Source organism: Syngnathoides biaculeatus, chromosome 15 (assembly GCF_019802595.1).
Source record: "Syngnathoides biaculeatus isolate LvHL_M chromosome 15, ASM1980259v1, whole genome shotgun sequence".
Lineage (NCBI taxonomy): Eukaryota > Metazoa > Chordata > Actinopteri > Syngnathiformes > Syngnathidae > Syngnathoides > Syngnathoides biaculeatus.
In genome coordinates, this window is record NC_084654.1 from 1,369,841 (window position 1) to 1,393,370 (window position 23,530).

The following is a 23,530-nucleotide window of genomic DNA, read 5'->3' on the forward strand; positions in this document are numbered from 1 at the left end:
TCCTATTTTTGTGTTTCAAAAATCGGCCACAAAATGCCAGCGAGTGGATGTTATCTCTGTGAAATGTATCCAGGAACAATAGCCGACTTACGTATCCTTGAAATACTCTATATCTAGTTACTGAGCATGCCGGGGCATGTATTTGTTATTCTCTCGAAGCTATAACACCACAACCTCCAGCTCTGATTCCTGTTGTCTCTCCAGTGCCACCATGTCTAATCCGTACGTCAAGGCTGGCCTCACCACTGTTTTATAAACTTTGCACTTCATCCTCTCAGAGACTCTTCTGTCACATAACACACCAGACACCTTCAGCCAGCTGTTCCAAATTGCTTGGATCTATTTCTTCACTTCCTTACCACACTCACCATTGCTCTGGATTGTTGACCCAAAGTATTTGAAGTCGTGGAGGCCTCGCTATACTCCCTGAAGCCTCACTCTTCCCCCTCTGCCCCTCTCATTATTGCACATATCTTACGTTTTACGTCGGCTAATGTTCATTCCTCTCCTTTCCAGTGCGTGTCTCCATCTTTCTAATTGTTCGTCCACCTGCTCCCTGCTTTCACTGCAGATCACAATGTCATCTGCAAACATCATGGTCCAAGGAGGTTCTAGTCTAATCTCATCCGTCAGCCTATCCATGACCACAACAAACAGGAAGGGGCTCAGAATGGATCCCTTATGCAGTCCCACCTTCACCTTTAATTCTTCTGTCACACCTACAGCGCACACCACCATTGTTATGCTTATACATGTCCTGTACTATTCTGACATATTTGACTTACTTACTCTGACTTATGCATGCAGTACCACAGTTCCTCTCTTGGTACTCTGTCATAGGTTTTCTTTAGATCCACAAAGACACAATGTAGCTCCTTCTCTGGACTTTTCCACTAGCATCCTCAACGCAAATAATTCATATGTGGTACTTTTTCTAGGCCTGAAACCACAGTGTTGCTCAGATACTTCTGTCCTGAGTTTAGCCTCAACTATTTTCCCAGAACTTCATTGTGTGGCTCATCAACTTTATTCTTCTGTAGTTCCCACAACTCTGCACATCGCCTTTGTTCTTGATTTAGATGAACGCTCATATTAGATTGGCAAACTTTTACGCCGTTATGCCCTTTCTGACGCAACCCTCTGCATCTATCCAGGCTTGGGACCGGTCTGCAGATTGCACTGGCTTGTGCTTCCTTAGGGCTGCATTTACTGCAGTATGCACTGGCTTGTGCTGCGTTAGGGCAGCATTTACTGCAGTACTACACTATCAGTGATGCAAAAAAAATTACAGCTAATCTATATAAACAATATCAGATATCAGTGATTACTCATCGATGATCCAAATCATCCATTATTTTTCTCATTATTATTAATCTTGTTTTTGTCTGACAACATTCATTCCCATTATTTACTACTGTACAGCTGCTCAAAAGTCTAGTAATTTTTACCGAAAACTTTTGAGAAATACAGTAATTCTTCTCTACTTCGCGCTTCACCTTGCGGCTTCAGTGCATCGTGTACCCTCCCAAGAAAGGGCTCATTGGCTTGCTTACATTACGTATGATTACACTTTAAGAAGCAATAAATAAATAAATAAATATATTAAATATTTTGGAGTTTATTGGCTCCGCTTCATTGAAGTCCCAACCAGCATCTTTCTCTCGTGCTCTCCTCCCTCCCTCTCCGCCATTTTCTGCACTGGTAAAGAGTGTGTGCGTGACAATTGCTCTAGTTCACATTGCCACCAAAGCGCTGTGCTTGATGTTAAAGCTGTCCCCGTAGCACCCAAGCTGTGAAGAGGAAGATGCTAAATAAGGCGATTGTTCGAAGTCAGAATCAGCTTTAATGGCCAAGTGTATAAAAACACAAGGAATTTTTTCTCCGGCAGTCGGTGCTGCCCTGGTATGACATTCAGAACAAAGAAAAACATGGCAACAAGAACAAAGAACAAGAGAGATTTGTTGCTAGGAACTATTCCCTATAAGTCGTGCAAGATGTAAAAGGTTCTGCATTTAGAACTGGTAAGTGACAAGTGTGTTAACATCCCACATTGTGTTAATCTTGTACAGAGTGCCTTTACCCGTTCCTGGTTCCTGTTTTAGACCACTGCAATGTTAATTGTGCAAAGGGAGCAGTTTAAATTGACGAATCATGCGGTCTTCAAAATATATATTACTAATAATACTAATGCTGATTGTACCAGGAGTATGTGAATGAGTATCCTAACACGGCACAAGGCAAAAAAATAGTAGGTTGATGATCAAGAATTTAATGACTTAATTGCCAGAGGGGAAAAAAAGTTTGAATGCCTGCTACATTAGACTTTCATTGATCAGTAGCACTTTCCCGGCGGCAGGAGCTGGAAAAGCTAGTGGCCAGGATGTGGAGGATCCAAAAGGATCCTCCCTGCTCTGGACCTAGTTTGCGTTGCGTGCAAGTCCTCAATAGTGGGTAGCCTTGTGCCAACAATCCGTTCAGCGGTTTTGATTGTTCGTTGCAGTCGGAGTTTTTGCTTTTTTGTGGCGTCCCTAAACCAGCCTGTGATGGAGGTACATAGTACTGTTTGGATGACCGCTGTGTCGAACTGTCTCAGCAGGTCCTGTGACAGGCCGTGCTTCCTCAGAAGCTGCAAGAAGTGGACATCCTTTACTGGGCTTTTTTGAGGATGGAGTTGATGTTCGGCCGCCACTTAAGGTCCTCTGAGACTGTAATTTCCAAGAACTTGAAGGTCTCAACAGTTGACACATGATAGTTGGACAGCGTCAGGGGCAGCTGTTGTGAAGGCTGCCTCTTGAAGTCCACAATCATCTCTATGGTCTTTAGAGTGTTCTACACCAGGTTGTGTTGACCACACCAAAGATTTAGTCTTGTGGGAACTGAGTTAGCTTTGTGGACAGCGGATTGCAGAAAAACAGCCTGGTGACTCAGGAAGAGGACAATGACGATCGACGAAAAAGTAAAACTTTTGGATCTGATCAAAGACGGCAGAAGTTACGCTTTTTGGTGCCATTATGGCGTGAGTGAATCAGCGGCGCGCTACTTCAAGAATAATGTGGTAAACATCTGTAAAACCGCTTCAATAACTTAATAAGGAATGTGTGATTATGAACCTCAAGCTGCAATGAGGGATTCACCCTCTGGAATACAAGGCTTTTCGGCAAGCAAAGGTTGGTTTGAAAATTTTAAAAAGCGTGGGACAATATAGTACAAGGTGTCAGTTTTAGCAATTGTGTTGACAGGGTGATGTCCTTGTACAAGGTGTTGGATTAAATTGATTAATTTTACAGAAGGTTATCTAAAATTTGCTCTTGTTAATGCTCTTTTGCTCTGCTAAATATGGTTACATTGATTTGTGTTTGGTTTGTTTGCTTCCAGTTGCTTTATTTATCGACTCACGTTTGCTGTGTCTGTTACATTTCGGTCCGCCCTAAGGAATAAAAAAAAAGAGCATTTGTGGAAATGTGGCCTGAACGGGCAGGAGATGGTGAGAGAGAGACAGCCTGTGTTCTCCTCACGAGCAACAGTTCCTCGTGTCGGAGGAGGGGCCGCCCCAACATGAAACGGCAGCATATTGGAAGTGATGTCATACCAGAGTGTCAGGGGGTATTTGATGCTCTACACGATAAGACATCACGCGTTTGCTTTGTTTGGGACTTTCTGTACTGCAAAAGAAGTTTTGCTATTGTTTAACTAGACACTTTTACTGTTGTAATTTTTGTCTCAGTATGCAAATTATAAATGCTATACTGTTGATAAAATGTTCTGGTACCTGCACGGCGGCTCCAGGAGAAGTCTCCGAGTGATGAATGGTAATGATACAATAATATACTATAGTGTGTTTTATCTTTCTATTATAAATCAAGAATAATGTATTATTTACATTGATAATGTATTATTTACAAGGTTTTATAACCAAGAATTTAAAGACCGCTTTGTCTATAATATCCAAAGTACAAACGCTGTTTACATATTTTTAATATCCTGGTCCCCACATACCATAATTTCGCAAATGCGCATATTTTTCCAAAAATATTTTCAAGTTGATAGAGCGCATTATATTTATGTATGGAGGAAAAATGGAAAAAATTGTCACCTTGTATAGTTGTATATAGGTACATCGAGTGGTTAAAAAAAGGTATACATATAAATTTTATGAAATTCGATGTCTTATGTTACACATTTACATTTATTACAGTAATATGCGCCCCCGACCTGAACTCTATGATCTCCTTGGGGAGCTTTAATTTTATGATTGTTAGCGTACCATGTTTGTTGCTACTTCACTAAAGAGCAGAAACGACTATCCGTGAGTTTGTTTTAAATTAAAACAAGACAAAAAATGTGAACTACAACGGCTAGTTGTGCAGCTGCTTTTAAAAGGAATGTGTCATGACATGTGCCGATAAAGCCGCCAACCTGGAAGTAGTGCGGCAGTCTAAAACAATGATAGCTCGCCTCAATGGCTTCAGTTTCCTGTCAAAACAATGTGAGCTCAAACTATGTAATACGAGCGTCATTGGCACATTAAAAAAAACAAAACAAAAAAAAAACGGCAGAGCGCATACAATTAAATGCTCACTTTTTTAAAAATATGCCCATTACCCTCATTTCTACGTACTTTGAGCTCACGTTGTTTTAAGAGCCACCTGATACTATAGGAAAACTATGGTGTCAGGTGGGCAAGAGGGTGGGATGCGAATCAAAACTCTTGGGATTCAAAAAATGTTTCCCCACAAACGCCATGGATGGCACAGAGGATGACATGCTGTGGGAGCAAAATAGGATCACTGTTCATGAATTCAGGAGGCACCAGAACTGGACCAAGGCACGAAAGGTAGTTACAAGGGGATATTCCAGTTTTCTCTGTCATCCATCCATCCATCTTCTGCCGCTTTTTCGGGTCAGGTTGGGCGGGGGGGCAGTAGCTTTAGCAGGGATACCCAGACTTCTCTTTCACCAGCCACTTCATCCATCTCTTTCGGAGGGATCCAAAGGCGTTCCCAGGCCAGCTGAGTGACATAGTCCCTCCAGCGTGTCCTGGGTTGTCCCCGGGGTCCCCTTCCGGTGGTACATGCCCGAACACCTCACCAGGGAGGCGTCTGGGAGTCATCTGGATCTCATGCCCCAGCTATCTCAACTGGTTCCTCTCAATGCAGAGGAGCAGGGGCTCGACACTGAGCTCCTCCCAGATTACTGACCTTCTCACCCTATCTCTCACGGAGAGCCGGACACCCTGCGGAGGAAACTCATTCCGGCCGCTTGTATCCAGAATCTTGCTCTTTCTGTCATGAGGATAGAAATGTGGATCGACTAGTAAATTGAGAGCTTTCCTTTTGACTTAGCTCCCTCTCTCAATCTCACACCCCATTCTTCCCTCACTCATGAACAAAATCCCAAAATACTTGAACTCCTCCACTTGGGGCATGATCTCATCCTCGACTCACTCTGAGAGGGGTGCCACCCTTTCCCAACTGAGGACCCTGGTCTCAGATTTGGAGGTGCTGATTCTCATCCCAGTCGCTTCACACTGCTGCAAACTACTCCAGTCAGCATTGGAGATCACGGCTTGATGAAGACAACAGAACCATATCATCTGCAAACAGCAGACATGCAATCCTGATGCCACCAAACCAGACACCATCGACGCCTTGGCTGAGCATAGAAATGAAAGTCCATGAAAATTATGAACAAAATACGTGACAAAGGGCAGCTTTGACGGAGTCCAAAACTCCCCGGAAACAAATCCAACTTATTGGCAGCAATAGCAACAAACACTGGTTGTACAGGGACCAAAAAGCTCATATCAGGGGGTTCGGTACCTATCCCCCCTTTCTCTGTCAGAACAAGTTTATTTTTCTTTGTGCTGTACTCATCACTGAATTAAACAAAATTGATCCCATGTATATTTAAGAATCAGTGTGTTTTCATGCAGAAGATGACTGTGGAGTGGCAATTTTAAATGATAAACTCAGTAGCTGTTTAAAAATTGAAACGTCATTATTTCTTTGCAGCCTTGTCTGTGGTTCAGCAAGCAGCTGCAGTTAGGACTCACTCTGACCTCAAAGTGGGGGAGTTCACAGACATGGAAGAGCTTTCCGCATTGACTTGCCATCAGTGGTGCGAAAAGATAATCAATCATCAGGTATGTGTATGTCTTATTTCCTGTAGTTCATCTCCTACTATTGAAAATAGTTGGGATAGTGTCTAATTGCTAAAATGGTATTTACAGTGCCTTGTAAAAGTATTCAGCCCCCTTCAACTTTTCAACCTTTTGCCACATTTCAGGCTTCAAACATAAAGATGTCAAGAATCAACATCAAGTGGGGCACAATCTTGAAGTGGAATGAAATTTATTCAATATTTTATACAGAGACAGGGAAGATGGTTAAAATTGATAAGATGAATAGAGCCAAATACAGGACCCTTCTGGAAGCAAACCTATTGGAGCCTGCAAAAGACCTGAGACTTGGACGGAGATTTATCTTCCAAAGGGTTAATGACCCAAAACATAAAGCTAAATCTACGATGGAATCGTTCACAAATAAAGGTATCCAGGTGTTAGAATGGCCAAGTTGTAGTCCAGACCTAATCCACTCGAGAATCTGCGGGTAGAGCTGAAGACTGCTGTTCACAAACGCTCTCCATCCAACCTCACTGAACTCGAGCTCTTTTGCAAGGAAGAATGGGCAAGAATTTCAGTCTCGATGTACAAAACTGATAGAGACATACCGTAAGTGACTTGCAGCTGTAATTGCAGCAAAAGGTGGCGCTACAAAGTCTTCTTGTAACGTGGGTGAATAATATTGCACACCCCACTTTTCAGGTTTTATTTTTTAAAAAAGTTGAAAATTTCCAATAAATTTTGTTCCACTTCATGATTGTGTCCCACTTGTTGTTGATACTTGACCAAATGTTTTTAGTTTGAAGCTTGAAATGTGGCGAAAGGTTTAAAAGTTCAAGGGGGCCGAACTTTAACAAACCACTGTGTTAATGGTTGTCTTTTATACAGTTGGTTTCAAATACTGCAACTTTTCAAATGTGTGGAATTTACAGCAAACTGTGGATCACAACTCTGGTAAATAATTCATTAATCTGAATCTTGCACTTTGAGTACGCGTGGGCAGGCAATTTATTTCATGGAATAAAGTTCAAATGTTGTCGAGAGCCACATTTGTGAAACCACAATGCTGAAACATTCATATTTGTTTTGGAACTACAGTACATATGTTGCAATCCAAGCAGGCTTTTTGAGGGACATCTAATTTATTTCTTCAAGACAGTGCCAATCGACATTCTGCACCTTGTAACAGTGTGTGTACTACATTGTGCAAACCTGTCTCCTCTTGAAAATGTTATGAAGCGCAAATTACGACAATGGAGACCCCAGACTGTTGAGCAAATAAAGTTGTACATCAAGAAAGAATGGGAAGGAATTGCCCTGAAAAAGCTTCAACAATTAGTGTCCTCAGTTCCCAAACACTGATTATGTTGTGAAAAGGAAAGGTGACGCAATAGAGTGGTAAACACTCGCCCGAAACCTAACCAGAACAAACTTTTTGTTTCATACAAATGTGACATGTTTAAGATGGTCATCTTATTATTTTTGAGTTAGCCTCCACTTTCTGTGACGCAGGAGACTTTCATGTTGCAGTGGGGCGTGTCCTGCTGGGAAACTGTGTGACAATCATAATAAAAGCCTCTTTTTTTTCTCCCAGCTTGTCTTGTCTTCGGTGTCTTCGAAGGATTCCCATTCCTTTCACATCGAGCAACTGCTGTGAAAAGACCTGAACACAAACATGGGAAAGTTAGCTGTTTATTAAGCATACCCTAAGTGACACATTCTTCAGTCAGTAGTTGACTACAGCAAACGTCAATATACACAGCTAACTTCTTCTTTTCCTTTTGGCTTGTCCCATTAAGGGTTGCCACAGCGCATCATCTTTTTCCATGTAGATCCATCTCCTGCATCTTCTTCTCTTAGCACCAACTGCTCTCACGCATTCCCTCACAATATCAACTTTCTCTTTGGTCGTCCTCTCGCTGTTTTGACTGGGAGCTCCATCCTCAAGACCCTTCTACCCATACACTCTCTCGCCGCTGGATATTTCCAACCCATCAAAGTCTGCTCTCTCGAACCTTGTATCCAAAGCATCTAACTTTGGCTTTCCATCTTATGAGCTAATTTCCAATTCTATTAAAACTGCTCTCTCCTAGAAAGAATCTCAACATTTACATTTCTGCCACCTCCAGCTCTGGTTCCTGTTGTCTCTTCAGTGCCATCATTTCTAATCCGTACATCATGGCTGGCCTCACCACTGTTTTATAAACATTGCCCTTCATCCTAACAGAGACTCTTCTGTCACATAACACACCAGACACTTTCTGCCAGGTGTTCCAAACTGCTTGGACCTGTTTCTTCACTTCCTTATGACACTCATTGCTCTGGATTTTTTTACCACAAATATTTGATGTCGTTCACCATTGCTATCTCTTCTCACTGAAGCCTCACTCTTCTCCCGCTATCCCTCACATTCATGCACATATTTTCTGTTATATTTCTGCTAGTCTTCATTCCTCTCCTTTCCATTTCATGCCTCCATCTTTCTAATTGTACCTCCACCTGCTCCCTGCTTTCACCGCATATCACATCATCTGTGAACATCATGGTCCAAGGCGATTCCAGTCTAACCTCAGTCTATCCTCCACTGCAAACAGAAAGGGGCTCACAGCTGATCCTTGATATAGTCCCACTTCCACCATAAAGTGCCACAGGCACAAAAATCCTTTTTAAAAAGAGGTATTGTTATCAAAATTACAAACAATATTCATCACTTTGATAATACCAGTCAAAATAAGTAAGCTGGGAGTGTTTTATAAAAGCACAAAGTAGCATAAGTGTGACTCGACACAATGTGCATCCCAATGGTGGCTATATTTGTCTGTGATGTCATGTGCAGGCATCACACTGGAACGCTGGTGTTGAAAACACGCTGTGCCGAATGCAATGGCAGATGAATGAGAGCGATTTTCATATTTTTCTGACGCCCCTTCTGAAACCGAACCTCTTTTTGAGGAACCATACATCTCAGATGCAAGTGATTCAACCGGGGTCATTTTACAATATCATTTCGAGCCACGTTTAGATGATATGCGGATCTCTTCTCCACAAACAACAGAATGTTCAAATCAGAAAGAGGTTGGCTGTCGACAGAGCTTTTTATTAAATGTATTGCTTTCGGACAAGTCCACAAGTACACGGACGCCACACTGCCTTCTGTCTTCAGTCACATTTCCGGAACATTCGCTGGAAATAACAGTCGCCCATTTGAAACATTCGTTCGACTATGGTGACTGTATGTCGTTTGGCTAGTTAGCTTGTGTAACATGCTATTAAACTGTCTTTGTACTTCTATTTTGATATTGTTTTGTGTTGTTTAGTATTGTGTGTGATTAAATTGTCTTAAACACAATACAAGTGATTTGTTATATTTTGCTGGTTTGACCAAGGGGATTTATTCTAAAGTCACATGTAACATATGCTATAAACTGTGAGACCAATTAGTCCCCCCACACTATTATTTTTTTATACTAGCTCTATACACATCTACCTGTCATTTGGAATCAACAAAGGTCGTCCTTTTCTCCTGTGCAATCCATTTTTCATGGCGAATTGTGTCCCCATCCTGCCTCAAAGTCTGCGCAGACCAACTTGCTCCTGTCTTCACAAAGATCTTCAACAGGTCTCTACAACTGTGTGAAGAAGCAACCTTTTTTAAACACTCCACCATTATACCAGTCCCCAAAAAGCAGCAGTCTCAGGTCTGAATGACTACAGGCCTGTTGGTATCATCTGTGGTCATGAAGTCCTTTGAATGCCTTATGCTGGACCACCTCAAGAGCGTCACATCCCCCCAGCTGGACCCACTGCAGTTTGCCAATAGAGCAAACAGTTCTGCGCATGGTGCCATCAACATAGGTCTGGACTTCATCCTTTTGAACATCTCTACAGCGAGGGTACCTATGCAAGGATCCCGTTCGTGGACTTCAGCTCTGAGTTTAACACCATCATCCCTGAACTCCTCTCCAAAATTCTCCAACTCAGCGTCTCATCTGCCATCTCCTAGTGCATCTACAACTTCCTGACTGGCAGGACACAGCAGGTGAGGTTGGGGGACACCACCTCATTTACGTGCACTATCAGCACTGAGGCACCCTAAGATTGTGTCCTCTCTCCTCTGCTCTTCTTGCTCTACACTAACGACTGCACCTCATGGCATCTGACTGTCAAAATCCTGAAGTTCGCAGATGGCGGCATGGTCATCAGCCGCATCAAAGACGTCGAGTTTGTGTATCTACAGGGAGTGGCGAAACTGGACCTTTCTGGTGTTGAACACTCTAAAGACTGTGGAGATGATTGTGGACTTCAAGAGGCAGCCTTCACCACAGCTGCCCCTGACGCTGTCCAACTATCTTGTGTCAACTGTTGACACCTTCAAGTTCTTGGAAATTACAGTCTCAGAGGACCTTAAGTGGGAGACGAACATCAACCCTATCTTCAAAAAAGCCCAGCAAAGGATGTACTTCTTGCGGTTTCTGAGGAAACACGGCCTGTCACAAGAGCTGCTGAGACCGTTCTACACAGTGGTCATCCAAACAGTACTATGTACCTCCACCACACTCTGGTTTGGGGCCACCACAAAAAAGGACAAACTCCAACTGCAGCGGACAATCAAAACTACAGAACAGATTATCGGCAACATGCTCACCACTATTGAGGACTTGCACGCAACGCGAATTAGGTCCAAAGCAGGCAGGATCCTTTCGGATCCTCCACATCTTGGCCACCAGCTCTTCCAGCTCCTTCCGTCGGGAAGGCACTACAGATGAATAAAAGTCAGAAGGAGCAAGCATTTGAACATGTTTTTCCTCGGGCAATTAAGTCATTAAATTCTTGATCAGCGAACCTACTATTTTTCTGCCTTGTGCCATGTTAGGACACTCACTCACATCCTGCTGATCCAATAAGTATTAGTATTAGTAATATATTTTGTGTTCTGCCGCACAATTTGTCACTTTGAACTGCTCCCTTTGAACAATTATCATTGCATTGGTCTCCAGTGGGAACCACAAACGGGTAAAGGGACTCTGTACAAGCTTTACATAACGTGGAACATCGACACACTTATCTCTCTCCGGTTCTAAATGAAGATTTTACATCTAGCATGACTTACAAAAAATAGTTACTATAAAAACAAATGTCTCTTGTTCTTTGTTCTTATTGCTTTGTTCTTTGTTCAGAATGTCATACCATCACCGACGTCCACAGAAAAATTCCATGTTTTTACACACTTGACCAATAAAGCTGATTGTGATTCAGATGGCCTGCATTATGTGGTTTCTGTTCCCACGTCTTGCAATTTACAATACTTAGTACATTTTCAATCAAACACTTATTCCGCAGCTATTAAACAAGGTATTGGAAGCTTGCTTTTGTGGGCAGGTGCCAAATCCTCCTGAAGAATAAAGTCGTTTCCAAAAAGCTTATCGGCAGAATAAAATTCCCAAGTCGACAGCTATGCTGACTGTACTTGATAAAAGACACTGGATCCACACCAACAAGCAATTACTGTATGTGGAAAAGTCACATTGAACTTTAAACAGCTTGACTTTTGTGCTGCTTCAGTTTTCCTCCAGAATGGAGAACTGGGGTGACTTTTTGACTCAGGGGCCACATTGTTGTTACTACTTAGATTTACTTTTAATGGGAACCGTGTTTTGATTTTTTTTTTTTTTTTGCCAGTCCATCAAAGTCTGGTGTTAGGTTTTTTTTTTTTTTTTTTGCACTTATCAGAAAAGCAGCTGCCAAGTTGCAGTAATATGACCAGAGTACTTAAAAAAGCATGAGCTCACTTGCATCGTCCTCGTTACTTTGTACTTTACACCACAAAAGTTACTGTAACGTCAGCATGTACCAATAATTTAGATATCAGTGTTAAATCAGCAGAATTGACACGACAACACAGAACAGTAAGTACCTGAACATGAACACATTATTCACAGTAAACTTCTCTCAAGACTTCACAGATAGATGGATGCTGATCAGTGTTGTTACAGAAAAGTTGCAGAAAGGTCACACTGGCTAGCAAAGGCTGAGCTGGACATGCGTAGATGCAGAAGGATGATTGGTAGCTGAGCTCGCCCCACACACAGGTGTTTTTTTCACAGGTTGTTCCCCAAAATCTCACAATTCATGGCCGTGTTCATTGTCTCCTTAATACAGTGCAGTTGTCCTGTCCTATGTGCAGAAAAACACCCTCAAAGCATGTTGCTACCACTCCCATGCTTCACAGTAGGCATGGTGTTCTTGGGATGGAACTCATAATTCGTCTTCCTCCAAACATGGTCAGTGGAATTATGACCAAAAAGTTCAATTTTGGTCTCATCTGACCACAAAACTTTCTCCCGTGACTTCTCTGTATCATCCAGATGGTCATGAGCAAACTGAAGACTGGCCTTGACATGTGCTGGTTTAAGCAGCGGAACCTTCTGTGCCATGCATGATTTCAAACCATGACGTCTTAGTGTATTACCAACAGTCATCTTGGAAACGGTGTTCCCAGCTCTTTTCAGGTCATTGACCAAGTCCTATCCTGTAGTCATGGGCTGATTGAGGGTGAGGTGAGAACATGCCTGAAGAATGGAGGAAAAGTGTGCTAGTTCCCATTTTTAAGAACAAAGGCGATTTGCTGAGTTGTGGGAACTATAGCAGTCATTCATATTTGAAAAATGTATGGGTGTGGTCAGTAATGCCCGCAGATATAAAGTTGTGGGTGTGATTAGGGATGGAATCTCGAGACCTTAAAAAATCTTACTGAGTTGTGATACCAGAGTATGTAGTTGTTTCCTGTTACCCTGCTATATTGCAAGTTCTACCACCACCTCAAACACAGTTAGTGGAATTATGACCAAAAAGTTAAATTTTGGTCTCATCTGACAACAAAACTTACTCCCATGACTCCTCTGTGACATCCAAATGGTCACTGGCAAACTTTAGATGGGCTTTGACATGTGCTGGTTTAAGCAGGGGAACCTTCTGTGCCATGCATAATTTCAAACCATGACGTCTTAGAGTATTACCAACACTCACCTTGGAAACGGTGGTCCCAGCTCTTTTCAGGTCATTCATCAAGACCTGTCGTGTAGTCCTGGGCTGATTCCTCACCTTTCGAAGGATCATTGAGACCCCACGAGGTGATATCTTGCATAGAGCTCCACTTCGATTGAGATTGACTGTCATGTTTATCTTCTTCCATTTTGTAATGATTGCTCCAACAATGGACTTTTTTTCACCAAGCTGCTTGGCAGTTTCTCCGCAGCCATTTCCAGCCGTATGGAGTTGTACAAATTTGTCTCTGGTGTCTTTGGACAGCCCTTTGGTCTTGGCCATGTTACAAGTTTGAGTCATACTGATTATATGGGGTGGACTGGTGTCTTTATGCAGCTAACGACCTCACACAATTTCATCTGATTCAGGATAATAGATGGAGTGGAGGTGGACTAACAGGTCTTTGAAGGTCAGAATTCTATCTGATAAGACAGGGGTTTAAATAATTACTTGCAGCTGTGTCACACAAATCATTAAAAAAATCATACATTGTGATTTCTGGATTTTTCTTTTTAGATGATCTCTCTCACAGTTGACATGGACCTACAATGAACACTTCAGACCCCTCCATGATTTCGAAGTGGGAGAACTTGCAATATAGCAGGGTTTTCAAATACTTATTTTCTTCACTGTACCACAACATCACACCATTACATGTGCTGTGGGAGAGTGAGAAGGGGAAAAAAAAGACAGTGGAGCAGATGTGAGTGAAAAGAAACTACACCACGTCGAATGTGCAGAGGACCCAATAGAGCCATTTGAGCAGCAAATCAATGCTTCGTGGCTCATCTGTGCAACGGAGGAAGGAAGTTAACCTCGAGGAGGGCAACCTCATCCCCAGAGAAGACGTCTCCCATGCATCTCCCGCCCATAGTCAGGTGATCGTAGCAGGAAAGGTTAAGACGGTATTAGCACAAAACTCTTGAAGTTTCCCAGTGGGATCTTAATCTATAAAGAAAATAATTTGTGAATTTGCTCATAATGGAAGGGAAAAATACACAGCTAAAATAATGTGGTTGAACGCATGGTGTTCAAATACTCATTTTCTTCAATTTATACTGTTTTACCTAAATTAATCTTTATTCCTCTCCTTGCCACTGAATGCCTCCACACTTCTTACTTTTCCTCCACTGACTCATTGCTTTCACTGCAGATCACAATGTCATCTGCAAACATCATGGTCTAAGGGGATTCTACTCGAACATCATGTCACACTATCCATTACCCCAGCAAACAGGATGAGTCTCAGAGCTTGATCCCTGATGGAGTCCCACCTCCACCTTAAATTCTTCTTACACCTGCGGCGCTCCTCAGTGCTGTTCTGCTGCCCTCAAATTTACCGTTATGTAGTATTTGAACATACTTCTCTGCCACTCCAGACTTCCACATGCAGTACCACAGTTCCTTTCTTGGTACGCAGTAATATCTTTCTCTGGATCCATAGACACTGCTGCTACTACTACTACTACCCCTACTTGTCATCGCGACTTCCTGGTCTACCACAATTGCCTCTTCTACTCTTCCTTCTCTCTCGTTTTCTTCATCAACTTCTCGAATAATTCTTTCCATCTCTATAGCACACTACACTACAGTCAATCGTCAGCGAATGTACCTCTCAATCCTTAATCACCCTAACCTGCTGCACATCCTTCCCATCTCTGTCGTCTTCTTCTTTAGTGTCCAACCTAGTGTCTATGTGCTCATGTGCCTCGTCTAGCCTTTGCTATCTCAACTTTTGCCGTATGTTGCACCTCATTGTATTCCTTTCTTCTCCTTTCACTCATCTGTGTCCAACTTCTTCTTCACTGACCCTTCTTTCTCTCTTTGTATTACTTCCATTACTTTGGGGTTCCACCACTAAGTCTGCTTCTCCCCTTTCCTACCAGAAGATACGCCAAGTATCTTTTTACCTGTCTCTGATTACCTTAGCTGTAGTAGTCAAGTCTTACCGCAAGCTCATCCTGTCCACCAAGAGCCTGTCTCTCCTCTTTCCGAAAAGCCACACACCATTCCTTCTTCCTTTTTTAGTTTCCACCACTCTACCTTTGTCTTCTTAATGTTCCTCCCCACAACCAGAGTCATCCTACACATCCTATTGTGTCTTCCTCCAATCATCCCTGCCACGACTTTACAATCAGTAACCTCTTTCATAATGCATTTGAAAAAAAAATGTAATTCACCTGCGTGGTACTACTGCCACTCTTATCGGTTACTGTATATTCCTGCCTTTTCTGGAAAAAGGTGTTCACAACTGCCATTTCCATCCTTTTTGCAAAGTCTACAATCATCTGTCCCTCAAAGTTCCTTTCTTGGATGCCATACTTATCCATTACCCCTTCATCGCCCCCATTTCCTTCACCAACATGTCCATTACAATCTGCACCAATCACAACTCTCTCTGTCTGGGATGCTCAGAACTACATCTTCATCTAGTTCCTTCTAGAATTTCTCTTTCACCTCTGTCACATCCTACCTCTGGGGCATACCCGCTAATCACATTGTACATAGAACCCTCAATTTCAAGTTTTAGCCTCATCACTCAATCTGATACGCTTTGTTTTTTTTTTTTGTTTTTGTTTTTTTTTTTTTCATTTTTTACCTCCAGGACATTCTTAGCCTACTCTACCTTTAAATTAACGCCAACTCCATTTCTCTTCCCATCTGCTCTACGATAAAATAATGTAAACCCTACCCCTAAAATTCCATCTTTTCCACCTGCTCCAGAACCACCCACAAAAAGTGAAAAACCTTCTAACAATAACAATAAGATAACATTTTTATTGCAGTGCAGAAAGTCACAAACAAAGCAAATGCGGGATGTCTTCTCTTGTAGAATACGCACTGTTGTGACGCAACTTCTGGCGCGTTACTGTTACATCACTTCAGTTTCGCCACTGTGGTGTCCCACTCCTCAACAAGAGGAACCTTTGCTTTGCAAGTAGAATGCGGGATGTATCTCTCACCATCTCCAGCCCGTTCTGGCCACATCACTACAAATCATCTTTTTTTTTATTTCCTTAGGGTGGTGTGAAACGTAACAAACACAGAAAAGGTAATAAATCAAGCAACCTTGATTCGATAAACAAAGCAACCATAAGCTAACAAAGCAATCGTAACATAACAACGCAAACACAAGTCAATGTAAGCATATTTAGCCTAGCAAAAGGGCATTACAAGCAAAACAAGAGGGCAAATATGCAAACCTTCTGTACAATTAATCCATTTAATCCAACACCCTGTAGAAGGACATCACCCTATCAACACAATTTTAAACTCAACAGCTCATACCATATTGTTGCACCCTTTTAAAATTTTTCAAACCAACCTTTGCTAAACGAAAAGCATCGTCCTCAAGGGGGTGAATCCCTCATTGTAGCTTGTGGTTCATCATCACACTTTTTGCTTCCTTATTAAAAGTTATTGAAGCGTTTTTATGGCTGTTTGCCACATTATTTTTTTCTGTAGTATGCCACTGATTCATTCTCGCCTTAATGGCGTCACAAAAGCGCAACCTTTGCCATCTTTGATCAGATGCAAAGGTTTTACTTTTTCGCCGATCCATCAGCTTCCTCTTCTTCAGTCACCAGGCTGTTTTTCTGCAATCCGTGAAAGCGTACACACCTTCCTCTTCCTTGGTTTCCGGGCCAGTTTTCTGCAACCTGCTGTCCACAAAGCGAACACAGCTCCCTTTTTGAACAATCCTCATGTTTTTCATCTTCCTTCTCATCTTAGGTGCTTGGCGGGCAAATTTAAGATGAAGCTCAGCGTTTTGGAGGCATGTTGAATTAGAAAGTTTGTCACACATGCACACAAGCTGTAACAGTGTAGAAAAAAGCAGAGAGGGAGGTAGGTTTGTTTAGGCTTTTATTTAGTCTTTTTGCCTTAATCATCAGAGCTGAAATAAATAATGGCTTTAAATATTTCACTTTGTGTGTGATGAACTCGTATGAGCAAGTTTCACTTTTTAAACAAATATTTAAATAACTATATTTTTTGTCACATACCTGTATTTGATGGCAGCTGAAGGGCTTGTCTTCAGCAGACCAACCTCACAGTTGCCGGAATTTTGTTTGGAATCTTATATACAAATCATTACAATTGAAAATATCTGGTCAACTGTTTACATGTCACATGACATTACAATTGGATGTATACAAAATGTACACTACTGTGCATTTAATCAGAACAGACGTGTGACATGCACATTTCCCCATGAACATCAGATCATGTATCAAGGTGGAGGTCCGTCATCTCGTCACGCTACTCATAAATCATGTCGCTGTGCATTTACGTCAAAACGAGTCATGTGGAGACAGAGCTTTTCTGGCCTGCATTGATGTGGCCAAAATTTACTTGTGATCGTTTTGGCATAAGTAATATTCCACCCCTCTGACACCAGTGGACATTCCATTCTGATTCGGCTTGTTTATTCCGATTGTGATGTTTATACGCAGCATGTTAATTCGGTTTGGGTTTCTAAACCAATTTTCGAAATAGAAGGTTCCATATAAAACAGGCTTGTGTGGCAACTCTTTGTTTCAGACCAAGGGGAATCCGTATCATAAAGTGAAGAAAAGCAATTTAACAGACAAAAAAGAAATTATAACAACAATAAAACATGATAATAAAAGCAGGCCTTTTCATGACTTCACAGGCATAAAAACTGTTATCATAGTAGTATTTGGCAAATATTGTCTTGAATTATGGTGACAAGGCTAATTCGCACGTACACACAGCTATGACTATAATAGTCCAGTGCCCTACTAGTATACTGGAGAGCGTCCCTCACAGCAGAGGCAGAGTGCCAAGTAGGTTTTAAAGTTTACTTAAACTGAGAGCTTCTTTTGTAACTATGATAGTATTTTCTTTCCGTGACTGAACTAGACTAGGTTTTTACAGTGAAGTATACTTTCATTCTTACCTTTCTCTTGTAGGTGCTGGTTATGACTTGCCATATATTCCTGCACATACTGAGGAATCAAGTCTTACCTTTGTCAAAAATCAACTTGGTGATTTTTGATGATTGTCATCTTGCCATTCCTGATCATGCCTACTGTGAGATAATGAAGGTCAGTGTTTAAGCATTATTGTCTGTTGGATGATCTGATTTTTTGCCTAAGCTCGTTGTTGTAGCCAAGTACAACGGTCGTTATTCCATATCAAGGTCCAGAAAGTGAGCCACATCGGCCGGGGCGCTCCACAGGTGTTCCACCGTCAGCGTAGTCGATTTTTGAGCACAGTTGAAGAGATGATGCGTATCGTGGGGGGCGACGTCACACAATGGGCTTTTATCGACGATGTTGTCGTTGCCTAAGCTTGTCCCTGAATTTGCCGACACGTCTTGCTATATGATGTTTTCCGTGCGGCAATCATCTCCATGGAGAGCTTGCATGGACCATTGCTGAAATGGAAAATATATTGACCAGTCTCTTGAAAAGCCAGTTGCAAAGATTGTTTTTTTTTTTTAAACCACTTTCCCAGCATGTGGTCCAATTGAATGTGGGTCCTCAAAAAAAAAAAGTTTTAATCGTGCGGATTGGTTTGGAAATGGCAAAAAAATTTGTAGATTGATTTACCGTAATTTCTTGAGCATGTGTCCTGAAATATAATGCGAAGCCCCAAAGTTGACTTAAAAAATCAGGAAAACCCTACCACATGTGTACAATGCGCACCACCAATTTCCATATGCTCAAAATATTGGGAATCCTCTGTATTTATATTTTGTTAAGTTTGTACTTGTATTGTTTTTCAATAAAAGTCTGTACTCCAATCATTAATAATAATCATTGTGCATGTGCTGATGTAGCCGTAATATAATCTCGGGACAGGCCACAGGACATGCTTTTCCTGGTTCCTGTAATTGTCAAAAACAGAATCTCTCAACCAACTAAAATAAATGCTCAATGATGGCATAACATTTTATTAATACTGTTAACACATATTACAGTCTGAAAAAAATATTTAACACTGTTTGGCTTAAATGTTTTTTGCATTAAATATTTGTGCATAAAACATTTGTGCATAGTGCAGTTTATCCTCTACATTACACATCCTTGGCCAAGACTTCAAAAGCAACATCTGGCTCATCTCCAATCTGAAAATTATTCAACTATTATTAACTACCCTTGGTGACTTGGTCTCGGTTCTAGTGCCTCCTGAATTCATGAACAGTGATCCCAATTTGGTCCCACAGCATGTCATCCTCTGTGTCATCCATGGGGAATTTTGAATCCCAAGAGTTTTCGTTCCGCAGTGCAACCTCTCGCCCACCTGACGCCATTGCTTTCCTATGGCGTCAGGTGGCTATCAAAACATGACTTTTTTTTTTCTTCCAATTGAGCAATATTAACCCCCTGATCCTGGCTCCAAAGAAGACAAGTGGAACTGCTGGTGCTGAGAAAAGGAAAGTGGTGCATAAAACTGTCGACTTCAAGAAGGATTTGATAGCTGAATGCGAATCTAGTGTGTGTGTTTTTGAGCTTCGAAAAAGTATGGCATGGCGAAATCGATGATCAGCACCATTCTGAAACACAAGGATGCTCTCAAAGCAAGTGATATTGCTTAAGGAGCCAACTGTGTTGAGCAAGGAGAGGCCACAGATCTTCGAGGAAGTCGAAAATTTGCTTCTTTTTTTCGTAAACGAGCAGCAGTTAGCTGAGGATAGTATTGGAGAGGAAGGGATTTGCGCCAAAGCTAGGTATCTGGATACAGATTTAAAAAGAAAAGACCCTAGTCTAGTTCCTGAGGGCTTTGAATTGAAAGCAAGTCGAGGATGCTTCGAAAAATTAAGCAAAAGAAGTGGGATACACTCCGTTGTTTGCCATGGGCCAGCAAGTCATTGCCAACTTCAAGAAGCTGTGTACAAAATTTTGTTCCAAAGATGCTTTGAGGTGACGAGTGACACTCAGCTAACCCTTCGTGATTTTTGGAAAAATCACATCAACATTTACCACTGCATCACCATTGTTAACAAAGCTTGGAGCCAGGTGACACATAGGACCATGAACTCTGCATGGAAGAAATTGTGGCCCGAATGTGTAGATGAGCACAACTTCGAAGGTCTTGCAGCTCTTGCAGGGCCTTCAACAGCTGCTGGTGGTGACATAGGGTCTCCACAGGATTGTCGACTCATCCATGAAATCGTGACAATGGGCCAAAATCTGGATTTGGAGATGGACACCGATGATGTTGAGGACCAGCTTGAGGACCATCGGGTCGTGCTCACAACTGAGGAACTTCTGCACCTTCAGGAGGAGCAGAAGAAGACTGAGGAGGAGATGTTGTCTGATGAGGCTGAAGGCAGGAAGGATGTGTCAAGTGCCAATATAAAAGCTATCTGCGCTAAATGGAACAACATCCATATTTTTGTAGAACCCTAACAAAGCAGAATGTTGCAGAGCACTGCAAATTTCAATGACGTTATGAGCCACTTCAGGAAGGAGCTCAAAAGACGGCAAAAACAGTCTACATTAGTTTCTTGGTTAAAAACGGGCGATTCACCCCACCAAAGAGATTTGAAACGGGTGTTTTCCAATACTTTTTTCTCTTGTTCCATTAACCCTACCTCGTTTTCTAAGTTAAATTTTTGTACGTTAGTACTTTCTATGCAAATAAAAACAACCCCCCCCCCCATTATCGCTTGTTTCAAGTTATTCTATTAAAACTAACATGCATTTCTACTATGCAGTTTGTTATCATGAAAAACAAAAAAACGCTTGGGATGCATTATTTAATTCTCCATTCATTGTAATATGAAAACACGCTTCGGTTTTCGAACGTTTCCCTTTTCAACCGGCCTTCTGGAACGGATTGTGGTCGAGAACCGAGGCAGCATCCTGTTTGTGCGTGCGTGCGTGCGTGCGTGCGTGCGTGCGTGCGTGCGTGCGTGCGTGTGTGTGGTGTGTGTGTGGTGTGTGTGTGTGTGTGTGTGTGTGTGAGTGTGTGAGTGTGTGTGTGTGAGTGTGTGTGTGTGTGTGTGTGAGTGTGAGTGAGTGAGTGCGTCCGTGCTTGCGTGGATCTATGTGTGTGTGTGTGTGTACACAATTGAAACCAGCCAGAGGTTTACATACACTGAGAAAACACATTTCATTTTTTGTCTTACTGTCTGAAATCATCACCCTAAACCTCTCTTGTTTCAGGTCAGTCAGGGTCACCAAAATTATGTAATTTTGTTAAATGCCTAATGAGAGACTTTCTGAGAGAATTTTACATTTTCTTTGAGGTCAAAAGTTTAGACACAAAAAGTACTGCCTCTCTAAAGGTCTACTGACATCCTTATATACATTTAAAAATAGACATTGTTATGAAAACTACATATATTATTCACTTCAATGTCTATATGAAAAAAAAAAATGAGCGAAGGGCGTGTCAGTCATGCGCAAAGTTGCAGAAGTCTCACTCGACATCCCAGTGGATATTGCCTCTGTCATTTGCAAACTGTCTTTGTACTTCTATTTTATTGTTTTGTGTTCTATTGTGTGTGATTAAATTCTTAAACGTAATACAAGTGCTTTGTTATATGTTGCCAGTTTGACTATGGGGATTTATTCTAAATTCACACATCGAGTGAAGCAAATAAATATTCGAACACCCTGCTATATTGCAAGTTCTCCCACTTATAAATCATGGAGGGGTCTGAAATTTTCATCTTAGGTGCATGTTCATTGTGAGAGAGATAATCTAAAAAGAAAAATTCAGAAATCAGAATGTATTTTTTTTTACGATTTATTTGTGTGATACAGCTGCAAATAAGTATTTGAACCCCTATCAGCGAGAATTCTGACCCTCAAAGACCTGTTAGTCCGCCTTTGAAAGTCCACCTCCACTTCATGTATTATCCTGAATCAAATGCACCTGTGAAGTTGTTAGCTGGATAAAGACACCTGTCCACCCCATAGAATCAGTAAGACTCAAACTTGTAACATGGCCAAGACCAAAGAGCTGTCAAAAGACACCAGAGACAAAAATGTATGACTCCCCACGGCTGGAAAGAGCTCCGGAGAAATTGTGAAGCAGCTTGGTGAAAAAAGGTCCACTGTTGGAGTAATCATTGGAAAAAAAATGGTAGAAGCTAAACATGATGGTCAATCTCAATTGCAGTGGAGCCCCATGCAAGATATCACCTCGTGGGGTCTCAATGATCCTGAGAAAGGTGAGGAATCAGCCCAGGACTACATGACAGGACTTGGTCAATGACCTGAAAAGAGCTGGGACCACCGTTTCCAATGTGACTGTTGGTAATACACATAGATGGCATGGTTTGAAATCATGCATGGCCCTGAAGGTTACCCTGCTTAAACCAGCACATGTCAAGGCCCGTCTTAAGTTTGCCAATGACCATTTGGATGATACAGAGGAGTCATGGAAGAAAGTTTTGTGGTCAGATGAGACCAAAATGTATTTTTTTGGTCATAATTCCACTATCCGTGTTTGGAGGAAGACGAATGAAGAGTGCCATCCCAAGAACACCATCCCTATTGTGAAGCATGGGGGTGGTAGAATTATGCTTTGGGGGTGTTTTTCTGCACATGGGACAGGACGACTGCATTGTATCAAGGAGAGGATGACCGCGGCCATGTATTGTGAGATTTTGGGGAACAACCCCTTTCCCTCAGTCAGAGCATTGAAGATCATGGCTGGGTCTTTGAACATAACAATGACCCGATGCACACAGCCAGAAAAACCAAGGAGTGGCTTCATAAGAAGCAAATCAAGGTTCTGGCGTGGCCTAGCCAATCTCCAGACCTAAACCCAATAGAAAATCTTTGGAGGGAGCTGAATCTCGGTGTTTCTCAGCGACAGCCCAGAAACCTGTCTGATCTCGAGAAGATCTGTGTAGATGACTGGGCCAAAATCCCTCCTGCAGTGCAAACCTGGTGACCAACTACAGGAAACCTTTGACCTCTGCAATTGCAATCAAAGGCTACTGTACCAAATATTAACATTTGTTTTCTGCAAAAAACATCACTTCCTGGTTCTTCTCCAACACAAATGTCTCTAAAACACCAGACTGTGAAACACAGAGGTTGCTGCATCATGTTCTTGGGCTATTTTCCTGCAGGAGGAACAGGAACTCTTCATAAAATAGACTGCATTGTGAAGAAAGAACATTACATGGAGATTTTGAGGCAGCATCAAAAACATCAGCCAGAAAACTAAAACTTGGGCCCAAATGGTTCTTCCAAATAGGGAATGACCCTATGCAGTGTGGCATAATGATTAAAAAATGGCTTGAGAGTCTTCTTTTCCTTTTGGCTTGTCTCGTTCGGAGTTGCCACAGTGTGTCATCTTTTTCCATCTAAGCTTTATCATTAAAGGTCCAGTGACACCAAAAGCATGGTTTTTAGTACGTTTTCTTTTTTGTTT

The 23,530-nt window shown here is 41.8% G+C and overlaps 1 protein-coding gene across 11 annotated transcripts in view; it reads left to right on the top strand.

Moving 5' to 3' along the window:
• The window catches only part of dicer1 (dicer 1, ribonuclease type III), a 266,759-nt gene that overhangs the window by 59,834 nt on the left and 183,395 nt on the right, over positions 1-23,530 (top strand). For 10 of the 11 annotated variants that reach the window (XR_009798317.1, XM_061842862.1, XM_061842866.1 and 7 more), the window contains exons 4-5: positions 6,012-6,142; positions 18,100-18,234. Coding sequence is in view for 10 of the 11 variants with exons in the window: in XM_061842862.1 (XP_061698846.1) it covers positions 6,012-6,142; positions 18,100-18,234 (266 nt within the window). In the remaining variant the exon portion in view is untranslated. Of the gene's footprint in view, positions 1-6,008; positions 6,143-16,897; positions 17,012-18,099; positions 18,235-23,530 lie in introns of those variants that run through there. The other variant, XM_061842864.1, reaches the window with a different exon arrangement.